General features: G+C 39.4%; 3 protein-coding genes across 3 annotated transcripts; 2 read left to right on the plus strand and 1 right to left on the minus strand.

Moving 5' to 3' along the window:
• The first annotated feature begins 28 nt into the window (after window positions 1-28).
• On the plus strand, window positions 29-2,737 carry LOC124111290. The gene is made up of 3 exons (XM_046470942.2): window positions 29-71; window positions 1,736-1,943; window positions 2,549-2,737. The coding sequence occupies exons 2-3, from the start codon at window positions 1,737-1,739 to the stop codon at window positions 2,684-2,686; spliced, it is 345 nt and encodes a 114-aa protein (XP_046326898.2). The 5' UTR covers window positions 29-71; window position 1,736; the 3' UTR covers window positions 2,687-2,737.
• A 4,212-nt stretch (window positions 2,738-6,949) lies between these two features.
• LOC124111288 lies at window positions 6,950-9,209 on the minus strand. The gene is made up of 3 exons (XM_046470940.2): window positions 9,126-9,209; window positions 8,043-8,299; window positions 6,950-7,130 (listed from the first exon to the last, which is right to left on the minus strand). The coding sequence occupies exons 2-3, from the start codon at window positions 8,289-8,291 to the stop codon at window positions 7,026-7,028; spliced, it is 354 nt and encodes a 117-aa protein (XP_046326896.2). The 5' UTR covers window positions 8,292-8,299; window positions 9,126-9,209; the 3' UTR covers window positions 6,950-7,025.
• Window positions 9,210-9,358: 149 nt separating this feature from the next.
• Window positions 9,359-13,411, plus strand: LOC124111289. The gene is made up of 3 exons (XM_046470941.2): window positions 9,359-9,429; window positions 11,152-11,359; window positions 13,220-13,411. Exons 2-3 carry the CDS (start codon window positions 11,153-11,155, stop codon window positions 13,355-13,357), a joined length of 345 nt encoding a protein of 114 aa, XP_046326897.2. The 5' UTR covers window positions 9,359-9,429; window position 11,152; the 3' UTR covers window positions 13,358-13,411.
• The last annotated feature ends 1,543 nt before the right edge of the window (window positions 13,412-14,954 follow it).

Consider the following 14,954-nt stretch of genomic DNA (forward strand, 5'->3'; position numbering starts at 1 on the left):
TAAATATAAGCCCTGGCTGAATTGTGATTGTCACTCATTCACTGTACAGGATCGCCAGCAGCTCATATCAGGTATGTTCTGTGTACATAGGTTATGAATAACGTTGTTTCTTATTACCTTACACTGATTAATCCAGAATCAGTTCTCGTATTGATTTTTAGCGTATTTCAAGTACCAATATTATAGTTTTGAAAATAACTTGGGAGTGTAACACTCGTGTTGATTATAGCCACAACCTGCCAATATCCCAGTTCTATATATCCCGGCCTGTAGATAAGAAACACAATCCAGTGTTTGATATTTTGAGCAACGATCCACACTATCAAACAAATCCCCGACTCTGACCACCCGATACACCAAGTCGCCCCTAACGAGCAGCATGGGTTGATGGAGACCTGGTCTTACCCGGACCTACTCGTGTACTCCCTGGTTACATTCTCCACGAATACCATCCTTTGTCTCAATCATAAGTTACCTACTGAAACAGACAGATGGAGGAAAATACCATTTCGGTACTAAAATAAAATGCCAAATCTGCCAATTGGGTGACAAAGGATTTGAACTAAGCCTAATTTGCTTGAATTTGCTTTTCAATAGGCCAAGCTTGGGAACAAATACAATATTATCTAGGTTGTGTTCAATACATATGATAATGTTAAAACCTGGAAAGAATATTTCATAAATTGTTGTACAAAACTCCAGATTTTGTGTTTTTACCTCATCCTACTGCTCGGTAAAGATGTTTATGAGAGTGTAATAATGTTTCAACGTCCTTACATTTTTGTTTGATCAATACTTGACTTGTATCTCTAAGTGTTAATGTATTTCAGGTCTTTTCAGTTAAACTCTCACTCTTACACTGTTGTCTGCACCATCAGCACTATGCAGTGAAGTGCATATGACGATCTCACTAAGAGCAAATCTGATTTTGTGTCAACGGTGGGGTAGCCTTGTGGTTAAAGCGTTCGCTCGTCACGTTCAAATCCTAACATGGGTACAATGTGTAAAGCCTATTTCTGGTGGATCTCATCGTGACATAACTGGAGTATTGCTAAAACAGTCGTAAAACTATACTCACTCATTTATTTTCTCAAGAATCATATTAAATGATGAGGCGAGAAAAATAGAATAAGAAATGAAACTATGGTTTGTTCAACGACCTGAATTAATGAGTTTTCCATTTACTTATCCGGCACCACTCAGTGTCAGGCGAAGACCCGGGTTCAAATCCTAACATGGGTACAATGTGTAAAGCCCATTTCTGGTGTATCTCGTCGTGACATAACTGGAATTTCATTTCTTCACTACTACACCTAACATGTTAAAACTAAATTTGCTTTTTAATAGCCCAAAATTAGGAACAAACTTTTTTTATCTTGGTTGTATCTTGTACAGTTATTATGATAATGATAATGTTAAAACCTGAAATGAATATTTTAAAGATTATTCTACAAATGTCCAGAATTTCTTTTTTTTCCCTGATCCTACTGATCTGAAAGGATGTTCATGAGATTGCAATAATGTTTTCACGTGCAAACATTTGACTTGTACCTCTAGCGTCGCTGCTAGCCACCTGAGTGTAAACATAGTTCAGGTCTTTTCATCACTCTTAGTCGACTGGGCCACCAGTGTACCCCCAGCCCCACAACAAAACCCGACCCCTCTTTGCAAGAGTCTTTCCAAACGAAATATAGAGCGGTGAATGAATGATGATGTTCACTATATTTCCTCACAGAATGAACGTTACCTGTGTCTTCCTGTTGGCGTTACTCGTGGCCTTGACCTTAGCTACACCTCGTGAGTCGAGGAAGAACGCCAGGAAACAGGACCGACAGTCACAGCAGTCCAAGGCAGCGCCTCAGAAGAGGGATGCTCTAAGCTTCCTCGATTCTGACACGACTTACGGTTCTTCTTCCGTTACTGGTTACGAAGATCATGGTTATGTGAGTATCTGCGAACGAATTCCCATGAAGTGAGTGACTTAAAGTGTAGAAGTTGACATCACATCAGCGGTTTTCAGAAAAGTAATGTTTGGTCGTGAAGAACATATCGTTCACCAACGTTTTTACGATTGTGCTGCCGTTACTGGTTACGAAGGTAGTGGCTATGTGCGATTCTCCGCGTTTAGTAATTAATCACCTCACAAGAACTAATCGATTTAGTTGGACATTTTCTGAAAATCACTAAATATGTTGTCTTTCGAAAGAGACAGAAAGAGCGGGGAGGGGGTAGTTTACACTTTTCAATTTGGCATGGTTAAATGAAGTGGGTAAAGGGCTGAGCTGGTTGCTCATCACGCTGGACTTCGTATTGTACTATTTCATATACCCACTACTTGTTCCACAGTATAACGAGTGGGACTAAAGCATGATGTATGTATGTAAGAAAAATTCGCTCTCCACGGGTCCCCCACGAGACCGGTGGACAACTTATATTATTAACTGCTCGGTTCACATTTAGCTCCTTGTCATAACATCTAGCTGCCTTCACACCATACAACATGTGTATAATGAAGAGTGACATCAGACACCCACCATTTGTTCCACAGAATAACCAGTATGACTACGGGTTGGGATGGCTAGAGTACTACAACAAAGATGAGGAGCAGCAGGAAGCCAAGCAGGAGACGCAGCAGAGACGCCGTCGTCGTAGAAGGGCAGTTCCCGTTGTCAGAAGAGTGCAGTAGACATGGCGCTGTAACACAGCTGTAACGTTATTTAATAAACTTTGGAATCTATTTGCGTTTCTATCATTGCTCGAATATTGCTTAAAACTCACTCATTGTATTTATAAATAAGTGAGTGAGTGAGTTGGGTTTAACGCCGCTTTTAACAGTATTCCAGTTATATCGCGGCCTTTCACCTTAATGTGGGAGGAAAGCCCCAAGTGATGCAGGTCTCAGGCGTTTACCACTTCGGTGAAACCTACGAGCACGGGTATGGTGCTGACAAACCTAGAAACATAATCGGGGCGAACCGGGATTCCAACCCACAATCATAGGTTTCAGACGTGCCCAAGGGACGCAACTCTGCAAAGCGAATCGCGGCGCCTTAGACGACTGGGCCATCCGTGCCCCCGTATTGATATATAAGGTATGATACATTGAATATGTGCGGTAAGGGGGGCAGTAAACTTAAAATAAATTATAACAACGGAAATGACTCTTTTGTTTCTTCTTCTCTTCAACTACCGTTTTCTCTTGAGCCATGTATATTAAATAACTTCATTCAACAAAGGAGAATATGTTTATTTACAGAGGTAGTATCATCATATTACTGTAGAATCGTATGTGTCAAGATGAATTATCCATTGTTTGAGACAAGCGGAACACTGGTATTAGCCCCTGATAATCATAATCGAGGTACCATTTATAAGTAGTAGGGAATGTATCATCACTGATAAAATATAGAAATTGTACATGATACGCGTTAAACATGACAGAACTGAAATGATCGTCAATGACCTTTCTTTCATAATTACTGCAGAAAGGTGCAATTTATTATACATTGTTGTTTCGTTTTATTTGGGGAGAAAGGAAGAAAGATTTAGGAGATATAAAGATTCGATACCTGAAAATCCGGTTCTAAAACTGGTTATGACAAGGCGAGTAGCATGCCCTTGTTGGCACGGTTGGTTGCACATACTTGTATGTGCGCATGAAGCGCCAAGTGAGCCGTGGCACAAATAGTTGGACATGGAAAACTCCCTAAATTGACGATGACACAATGACCATATAAACCTGGATTACAGTGCAAGCTATAAGTGATCTGTCATCGGTTGAGTCCAATATTTTCAGTTGGTTGGATTGTCGAATTCACGGATCCAAAACGATCGCTTGTAACAGCGCATGTTTTCTTTCATATATTCCAACCAGACATGTATCACTTCAAATTGACACAATAAAATCAACTAGAACAGATGCCAAGTAGGTTTTATTCAAATTGTTCATCTTGAAGAAAACCAAGCGACCCTTGCAACGTTTAGGTCTTCAGTACAGTGTGGTGGGGTAGCCTAATGGTTAAAGCGTCAGCTCGTCACGCCAAAGACCCGGGTTCGATTCCCCATATGATCACTATTTGTGGAATGCAAGACGTTTCTGTTATTAAACAACTTGGATGAGATGTTTTAAGCAACAATGATCTTAATTGCAAATTCACTTCTGGTGTCCCCTGTCGTGATATTACTGGAATTATTGCTAAAAGCGGAGTAAACCCATCCTTAATCACGTACTCATTCCTCATGTGGCGCCGCTTCTCGGCCTGGAATGCAGGGAGAGTGAGTGAGTGAGTGAGTATGGTTTTACGCCGCTTTTAGCAATATTCCAGCAATATCACGGCGGGGGACACCAGAAATGGGCTTCACACATTGTACCCATGTCGGGAATCGAACCCGGGTCTTCGGCGTGACGAGCGAACGCTTTAACCACTAGGCTACCCGACCGCCCCGGAATGCAGGGAGAAGGTCGGCCAACTCAGAAAGCGGAATAGTAATTCCGTCTACGGATATTTTCTCGCCTCCGATGACCAATCGGTAAAACAGGAAGGCAAGTTATTTGTTTGTGTTTTTTTAATTTAGGTTTCTTTCCTTAAGGACAATTTAATCCATTTTGTTACATCTAGCAGCTAGACGACATTGAATACCGGAACCAAAGCATGTATTTATCATTGAGTCAGATGAAATGTAAAATGACAAGGCTAAAATGCTAAATTAATCATAATCCTGATAAATGCAGGGATTAAAAGAAAAAAAGAAAAAGAAAAACGAGTAGATTATAAACAGCGATCGAGAATTCGGGGAAACCCCTGAAAGCGGTTCCGGCAAAAGTTCACACGATCAATTTCACAAAAAATGTTAACATCGTGTGAACTTTTCAGTCTATTCACAGGAGTGTGAACTCCCAATATCAGATCACGTGACTACACATTCAGCCAATCAGCATGAAAGAAACAGTGTAAACTTTAAAGTATGAAATTATATGCTTATGATATACTGCTGTCGGAAATATACAATGGACTTAGATTTAGTAGGATTATGGAAATGCTTTTGTTGCTTTTGTTTCCATCTCACACAAGACTGTGACTTCTACAGCAAATTCACTTCCCCAGGAGCCGAGGGAATCGACCTCATTGTGAGGTGACTATGCTTGTCGTAAGAGATGACTTACGGGATCGGGTGGCCAGGCTCACTAACATGGTTGACGCATGTCGTCGTATCCCAATTGTCTAGATCGATGATCATGATGTCAATCAATGGATTGTCTGGTCCAGACTAGATTATTTAAAGACCGCCGTCATATACTGTACAAATATTTCGCGACATTTAAACATTTTCCTTTAAAATTTGTATGAACATACCACATACATCAACAAGCCAGTATACAGATTCAGCACTCATATACAGCAAGGTTCTTAATTTCTTTTCCATTTCTGGTACTCAATTCTTTTTGTAATGTATGATATTAGGAAACTGTGTATATTTACTTGAGATAAATTTGGATCTGGATTCACGGAGAGCTTCACATTTAAACATGTAGTGGAATTCATCGGCTATAGCTGGCGACATAGACAGTTTACGTATACATGTCCTCTGTCTATACAAAGCCAACGGCCAACTTCAACAGGCAGATTATGGTTACAGGTTCTCTGTTTCAGAATAGGATAATAAACTTGTTTAGATAGAAGAAGAAAGGTTTCAAATGACGGGATACCTTTTGAAAATTTATAACAATATCCTTTTTTCGACGTCAGATCGGCAATTTTGATAAAACTGATCTTTTTTTCTATCCGACCCGTTAGCACCTGGCTGGAAACGCTTTATGGGTCATACAATATACATAGGGTAGACCACAGTAAGAAAGTAAATGCCTCACATTTCTTATCCAGGTATTTTGTTCATTATTAGATACAAATTGCAAATGAGCACACTTATAGATGAGTTGCCAACATTAAGGTGCAGTTCCGGGTTTACAAAGTTTATGCCAGAAACTACCCGTTCAGCTGTCGAGAAAGATGATTCTACATAGTTTTCCATAAACCATAAAATATGGGGTTGCATTTCTAAGACCACAGGCTAGTTTAAGTAATTTTAAAAGAATTTTTTTCAATGATGTTCCTATTTTCGTATGCCAAAGTTTCACAGCCATATAATAATATTGGTAATATAATTACATCAAAAGCCTTAAGTAAACAATCCAAAGGAATATTATATTTTCTAGATTTTTTTTAGAAGACATAACATGGCCTTAGATGCACTCTCTGATAAATATTTTATTGTTGACTTTCTGTATCTATACAGATTGTGTGAGTGGCGGGTGCTACCGGTATGGCAGGATATGCTCACCCTTTTCGCGAACATCTGGTATCATCGCAGAATTTGAGAGATCCATTAACACAATTGTCACTGCTGTTTTGCCTTTTACGCCCAATGAAATCTGTTTCTTCGGATAATCGAGACTGGTAGTTCTTTGGTGTTGACGTTTTATATTTCATTGCGGCTCTTATCTCAAAGATGTCGGATAGGAAAATGGCGCTCGAACAAGCAAAAGACTGGTCTGTCATCACTTTTCCTGCTTTCAGACGAGTGGTCCTTTGTCATGATGTGAACTACTTTTTTCTTTCGTGTTTTGGAATATGATTTCTGGCCCCCGCTATTGTCAGATAAAGCAATGCTTACCTCAACACCAAAGCATCAACGAACCACACTCATTCCTAAAGCTAAAAGAGCTGACAACAAATTAGCCTTCAACAGCTCCTTCGATGCGAAATCCATGTAATGAGATACCCAAATCCCCCTTGGCACCAGGATGGCAACGATACTCAGCCAGACGTGAACTAATTTGGTACGCGATCAAAACACGTCTTCGATGTTTGACGCTAACTCAAAGCACTGATGTCCCTCGTGCATGCTCCGTTGCCATCTTACAGATCACACAGAACCAAACTGAAGAAAACACGTTTTGAGACATTTTATTGGTATAGGTAAGAATGTGTGTTAGGAATGACAAATGAAACCCATCTTGTCGCGTGCTACTCGGCGCCTTCTGCCTGTTTCTTTGCCTCTTTCGCGGCCATCTGGTTAATATCGTCCTGGGTTACGTCATAGTAATACAAGCCGGTTGCAGAATAATCCACCTGAAAAACAAAATGCCAAATAATAATTCTCAAATTTTGTCTGAAATTATTGGGCAAAATATAAAGATGTTCTCACATTATGTGTATAAAACATGATAAACATTACAGCTTCTGGTTTTAAATTTGAAAATGTCCCTAAAACAATTTACTTGAGATCATGTACCTACTGTGACTGATGCAAGATGTAAGCAAAGATCATATTTTGGAAATCTACTTTATCACTCTATGTAGTTACGATCCCAATTGCGTTGATCGATGCTCATGATATCAATCACTGGATTGTCTGGTCCATGTGAGTACGGGTTAAACAACCAACTAACACTCTCAGCAAGTTCTCGGGACCAGTATTTCGACTTGATGCGAGAGCTCCTCACCCATAGAGTTAAGCTAGTTATACAACACTGGGAAAAATGTACCTCCTTCGTAAACTTACAATCTTGAACTTGGTGGTTATAGTGATGTCCATAAATTCCTTTCGTAAACAGCATTCAATTTGTGAAATTATGTGTAATTATGTGAAATTGGTACACCAGTACCTGCTGTTTGACAATCAGGTACCGGTTGTGCAGGACATGCTTACCCTTTCCGCAAAAACCTGGTGTCATCACTTAAATTCAGTGATGCATTCATACGATTTTATCCGCTAGTTTTTCCTTCACGCCCGCCCAATAGAGTCGGCTTATTTCGGCGGCTTATCGAGACTGGCGTTGAGGTGTTTAAATTCTAATACCATATCATCGATGCTTAATATTGGACATCTATAACACTTGATACGGGACTTTTCAGACCAACAAATGAGCGACGGCATGCAGGAAAACGCGTCTACTCATGTTTTCGATCGACAATGTCTTCATACATTGTCAAACTATAGTTTATGACTGTATATATAAAGTGCAGAAATAAGTTACTCACGTATCCATAGTCCACCACAGCGCCAACTGCGTACAATCCGTAGTTATCGTAGTTGTATTTGGCGTAGTAATATTCATAATCTCTCTTGTCCTTGTTGTTCTGCTTATCCACGTCGTTTGCAGAGGCGATGATTGATTTAGCGGCGTTCATGACGTTGTTGTCATGATTCCTGTTTGACCTCTTGGCCTTGGTTAGGGTTCTGGCGGAAGCAACGACAACAACGACTGCAAGGATGACGAGGACCTTCATGTTTGGATCTGTGAATATACATCAAATATATATCAAAGGTATGACATTTTTTCTCGTTAAGTAGTTATAAATAAAAAAATATTCCAATAACATTGACTTTAACCTTAAAATATGACCAAAAAAACTTAAATGTACTTTAAAATCCTCCAAATACGATTTATCTTAAGTTATGTTTGCCACTTTGGATTAGTTTAAGAAATATGATTCAACATGTAATGGTATACGTCAACGATAGTCACAGCATATAATTATATAAACTCGAGCTTCACGTTAAACGATATGGAACGTCATTTGTATTTAACTCCCACGAGATATAAGTTGACCCTCATCGGCGGATGGACCGCTCGGGTGACCAAGATGAGCTGTGGCCTGCACCCTTATTGAAGCGAGTTGGGTGTAAGGGGCTTTCAAGAGTACATGTATTAAAAAAATATCACCGCCTGTGAGCCTAATGTGAGAGGAAAGCCCGAAGTGATGAAAGTCTGTGACGTTTACCACTTTGGAGCAACCTTGAGCAGTATGAAAGTTCCGCTTTCAAATCCAAAGGGGGTACAAATCCACCGGAGCAGTCTCCATTATATTAATATAAAATGCCACTATTTTCGCACAAAACCTTAACCAAATAAACAAAATATGCAAATAGGAATGTTTGCATCATTGTTAAAAATGCAGTAATGGTCAAGAGAATGTATGCATTCAATACACCATGAACGAGGGGGAAATATATTTTTAATTTGTAAGATATTTGTACAAAATACATATTGCAAACAAAGACTTTCCTGACCAGGGAACAATGCTATAATATAGTAAATGTAGCAATGAAACTTTACTTACCTGTCCAGTTGATATCTCGACATTCACACAGACTATTTTGATAAATTGCTAAACTATAAAAGCATTTATATTACTATGAGCCTCCAAATATCGGACTTCTGTGTTTACTGTAGATTCCGACTGATAGAAATATCCTGTGACCGTGCAGGTCAATGTAAGGGTATACGTGTCGCGTTTTCTCAGCAACTACTGTATGGAACATGGAAGTATTGCAGGATTAAATATCAAGACTCAGAATATAAGCCCTGGGTGAATTGTGAATGTCATTTCTGTACTGAAGAGGATCCCAAGCAGCTCGAATCAGGTACGCTCTGTGTAAATTAGGAGAAAAAACTATTCTGTTATAAAATATACGGTGGTTCATCGTTGATCAAATACCGTTAAATGTTACATTTTGTGGTATTTAATCAATAATGAACCACCTCAAAATTTAAAAATAGAATGGTTATCTACATTCTACAAAAACTAAATGCGTTTTTAACGGATTCCTTTTCTTGCTCAGTGATGCGGTCAGAAGTTATTATCTCTTATTAACCACTTCAAATTTATTAAAATTAACCAATCAAATTTGATCATCCTTCAATAGAATAAGTAATGTGCACCTTATTTATCTCCATAAACCTTGTCGGTAAGGTAGCCAATGGCTGAAGTGTTCGTTCGGCCCTAGTTCGAATATCCACATGCGTACAACGTGTGTACTCCATTTCTGGTGTCGCCCACCGTGAATATAACGCCAGAGGGTTAGGGGGGACATAGTGGACTTACAGATTTTCATCTTGTTTCATAATTTCCAATTTGACGTTTTGGTACAGTCACAAACTTTAGTATCTGAAAATCCACTAGTCATTCGTAGCTGGATAGTTTACAGGTTCCTAGTTAAGATATCACAGTGGTCTAAGATATCACAGTGGTCTTGTTGAATAGACCCGTGAAGATTCCGGGGTAGAATAGGTCTTCAGCAACCCATGCTTGCCGTAAAAGGTGACTATGCTTGTCGTAAAAGGCGACTAACGGGATCGGGTGGTCAGGCTCGCTGACTTGGTTGATACATGTCATCGATCCCAATTGCGTGGATCGATGCTCATGATATCAATCACTGGATTGTCTGGTCCAGACTCGATTATTTACAGACCGCCGTCATATAGCTGGAATATTGCTGAGTGTGGCGTTAAACAACAAACCAACCAACCAACCAATCTTGTTAAAAAGGTTTCAGAGTGAAAAAGGTTGATGTGTTGTGGTCATGTGTACACAGATCAGGCAAAGAAGCATTGTTTGCGGAGAGTCGTTGGATGGGTGTTCGGCAGCTTGACTCTAGGGAGTTTCTTTGTCTTTGGTCCTGCCCCACATGTAGCTAGCACATGCGGTGTCCTCTTGGGCAAATGAGTTTGTTCAAAATATGTTTCATGGTCACCCAGCAGTAAATGGGTACCCGATAGGATTGAATGGTATTGTGACTGTTAACCTTGTAGAGCCCCACAGGCAGCTTGGGTTGTATACTCTGAAGTGAGAATGAAAATTTGAGTGCACAATGATCCAATGACCGGGGAGAAAATAAAGCAGCGCTTCGAGTATACACCAGCTGTTTGAAGTTATATTCCATCACTCACGCCCTCAAAACCAGCATCAGATTGAGGTTATTCAGTACAGCAAGGTGCATAAACCATTACTTATTACCCCGAGTTATTACAGACTATATTACTCCATATTACAAATATTACTCCATGTCGGTCGCAAGGCTCTTCTTAACTGAAAACTTGACTGGCGCCGCCATTTTGTTTGAAGCAAATGCAAGTAATAAATATTATGATAGGTGGAATCTGATTTGTCAATATAAGGGACATAACTCATTATAGTCACTGGTGGCGCTACGATCTAGCCGCGAAATTCCAGCTAAGTTCGGCAAGGGTGGAAACTGAACTTTTACAGTCAGTTAACTCACTTACCTTGGGAAGATGCCTAGTGGGGATTAACAGATTAATTATAGTAATATTTCGATGAAAAGGTTGGATATATTTCTCCACAGAATGAACGTTACCTTTGTCTTCGTGGTGGCTTGCCTCGTGGCCTTTACCTTGGCTACACCTCGTGACGCGAGGAAGAACGATAGAAAACAGGACCGACAGTCACAACAGTCCAAGGCATCACCTCAGAAGAGGGACGCTTTAACCTTCCTCGATTCTGACACGACTTACGGTTCTTCTTCCGTTACTGGTTACGAAGATCAAGGTTATGTGAGTATTTGAGGTGAACGATTTCAGAGTATTTCGCAGTGCAGGATTCTTGCACCATTATAATGGCGTCACGCTATAGTTCTTGCAGTTGATTCAGAGCCAGGTATTCACCGGCCATTCTGAACGTGTATAAACAAGTAAAGCTGCCTAACTACAGGTCATAAATAATAGATAATAATGTTTTAACCATATCATTGTTTATGAGGCCAGAGAAATCACTCGAATCTATTGATTCTGGAAGTGGGATCAACTCGCCACTTCTCTTTGGGCTCTTTGATTCCTCTTACGGAATCAACAGATTCTCTTTATTTGTCCATTATAGTGAGTGAGTGAGTCGGGTTTAACGCCGCTTTTAACAGTATTCCAGTTATATCGCGGCGTGTCAGCTTAATGTGGGAGGAAAGCCCGAAGTGATGCAGGTCTAAGACGTTTACCACTTCGGTGAAACCCACGAGCATGTCCATTATAGAATAGATCCCAAGAAACATACAGTCGTCTTAACTGTTCGGGGTGTTAGTCTCGGTGACCTGGTTGATTGCGTTTTATTGTACCCCGGTGCATGGATAGTTGCTCATAATATCAATCATTGGATGTCTGATGTTACTGGTCCAGAGTCATTTAGCTGAAATATTGCTGAGTACGACATTAAGGCGTCGAAGTATATCCATTTAGACTGCTGCGATGGCATAAATTGCTGTGGAGTTGATATTAATGTCATTAATGAAAATGCAGATGACCAAAAGGTTAAAAGGGCTAATTATAAGTATATGTAATTCTACATTTAATGAGCACCAAACTGAACAGAAAAACATGTGTATCATATGGATAGGGTCTAGGCATTTCAGTTAAACTGATCTTCCTATGATATACGCGTACCATGACGTCTGAATCACGCCATCTTCTCTGGACCCGTGAAGACCCGGGGTCGAATAGGTCTTCAGCAACCCATGCTTGCCGTAAAAGGCGACTATGCTTGTCGTAAGTCGGGTGGTCAGGCTCGCTGACTTGGTTGATGCATGTCATCGATCCCAATTGCGTGGATCGATGTTCATGATATCAATCACTGGATTGTCTGGTCCAGACTCGATTATTTACATACCGCCGTCATTTATCTGAAATATTGCTGAGTGCGGCGTTAAACAACAAACCAACCAACCAACCATCTGTGCAAGACAAGTTAAGACTGTCAGCTTTGCCCAGCGCTCCGTTTCCCTTGCTGCTGTAACTGAATGGAACAGTTTCCCACTCGAACTTCGAGTTTCCCCGACTTTCCAGATCTTTAAGGCACGATTTAATACTCACCTTTTCTTGTGCGCTTCGAGTATACATTGCGTAAGGAGTTGTGGGCTTTACAATTAATTAAGGCCATTATCTTAAATGTCGGATTCTGATTGGCCGGTTCTATTATTTTTAATGAACCCTGCTTACACGTAAGGTACATTTGTTATGTTCCCCGCTCGAATTTCCAAACTGTTGGCGTTACATTTGCAACATACCAATTGCAATTTTGTATCTCGAATGAATCATGTGAGAAGCCATTCTCCGGATATTTACGATATTTTCCGTATGAAATAGATCCAGGGGGAGTAACTCTTAGTATGTTTTCTGTCTGCTATTTTTGGACGGATTTGAAACAATGTACAAAACGAATAAATTCCTAACTCGTATTTTCACCTGATTCGGACTCTTGCATGAAAGTAGATAAGATAAATTCGTTGTCTATTAGTTTCCCTCGGTGGACAACTTATATTATTAACTGCTAGGTTCACATTTAGCTCCTTGTCATAACATCTAGCTGCCTTCACACCATACATGTGTATCATGAAGAGTGACATCAGAAACCCACCATTTGTTCCACAGTATAACCAGTATGACTACGGGTTGGGATGGCTTGAGTACTACAACAAAGATGAGGAGCAACAGGAAGCCAAGCAGGAGACGCAGCAGAGACGCCGTCGTCGTAGAAGGGCAGTTCCCGTTGTCAGACGAGTACAGTAGACATGGAGCTGTAACACAACTGTAATGTTCTGCAATAAAATTATCTTAGTCAACGAAAAATTGATTATTTGTTGATTATTTGTTCTTCCTACATCCAGTATACATGATGTGACCGGGATTGTGTAGGTATCAAAGAAGACCAGACACTAGCTACGGAGTGAGTCTTTATTCCTTTGTCTTGTAAATAGACTCCATTAAACACTTGTATAGGGAATATGTAATAGTTTAGATTAAACATACACACATGTATTAATAAATACAACTACTTTATAAAATGCCATTTCAATTACACATGGAGTAATTCTAGTATTAAACCTTAGTAGAAAACTTACATAAATGATACTGTACAGAAACAATGACATTGTCAGTAACACATTTTGATTGAGGCAACCATCGAACAACGATAACTCCTTGATGATATATACACAAGGCATATAGTGAGTGAGTGAGTGAGTATGGATTAATGGCGCTTCACACATTGTACCCATGTCGGGAATCGAACCCGGGTCTTCACCGTGACGCACAAGGCAAATACTTCATACTAACGCACATGTTGTGAGGAACGTTATAGCACATTGCATGATATAGTTGAGACCTAGAATGAATGAATGAATGAATGAATGAATGAATGAATGAATGAATGAATGAATGAATGAATGAATGAAGTTACATCCGAAGATTTACAAAATCTCTGAACATCGCAGAACATTGTGCTGGTATTTATATAGATTGGTGTATTGTCAACACATAAAATACACACACACACACACACACACACACACACACACACACACACACACACACACATATATACATATATATATATATATATATATTCGTCATTAACTATGTACACAAGTGAACACTATTACATTGGGGAACAACATATTGCATTGGGGTTAATCGAATACATTTCCGAAATTTAAGACATATTTACAGAATATTAATGATATGTTTTCCCATGTACCCTGGTTCATAATTCACGATTGTAAGTGGCATTTTATACTATTGAACTGCATGACGATACTGCCAGATACGATGCCAGATCATACCCGTAATAGACGTGACTAAGATCTAAAAATAACTGTAGGCTAACGCTTAAAGATTATCTGTACAAATAACTTGGCTTTAACTGAACAAAGTCGGGCTGAATATTATTTCAAATCTTAAAGGAAATAAACACGCCAATACAAATGCTTACTTGTCTTTACCAAGCCAGCGTGCCTACTATTTCATATTTTACATGAAATATACACGCCAATACAAATGCCTACTTGTCTTTACCAAGCCAGTGTGCCTACTATTTCATATTTTATATGAAGTATACATGCCAATACAATTACATACCTTCATGAAAACCAGTATACATTTATTATGACATATACATGATACTAAAATTTAACTAAATGAGTCTTTAAGCCAAAAAAGATCGAAAGAAAATTGAATTTATGAACGTATTAGAAAATCAGAATGAAGCCTGCCTTACTTAATTAGAATTTAGAATTTATTTTCTTAGGTTGTTTTGGGTTTTTTTTAAACCATGCCTTCATCTCAACTTGAACTGAACGGTAATTGTGACTGTCAATATATCCTAAAT

This window comes from Haliotis rufescens, unplaced genomic scaffold, assembly GCF_023055435.1.
Source record: "Haliotis rufescens isolate VD_foot unplaced genomic scaffold, xgHalRufe1.0.p SCAF_6, whole genome shotgun sequence".
Taxonomy (NCBI): Eukaryota; Metazoa; Mollusca; class Gastropoda; order Lepetellida; family Haliotidae; genus Haliotis; species Haliotis rufescens.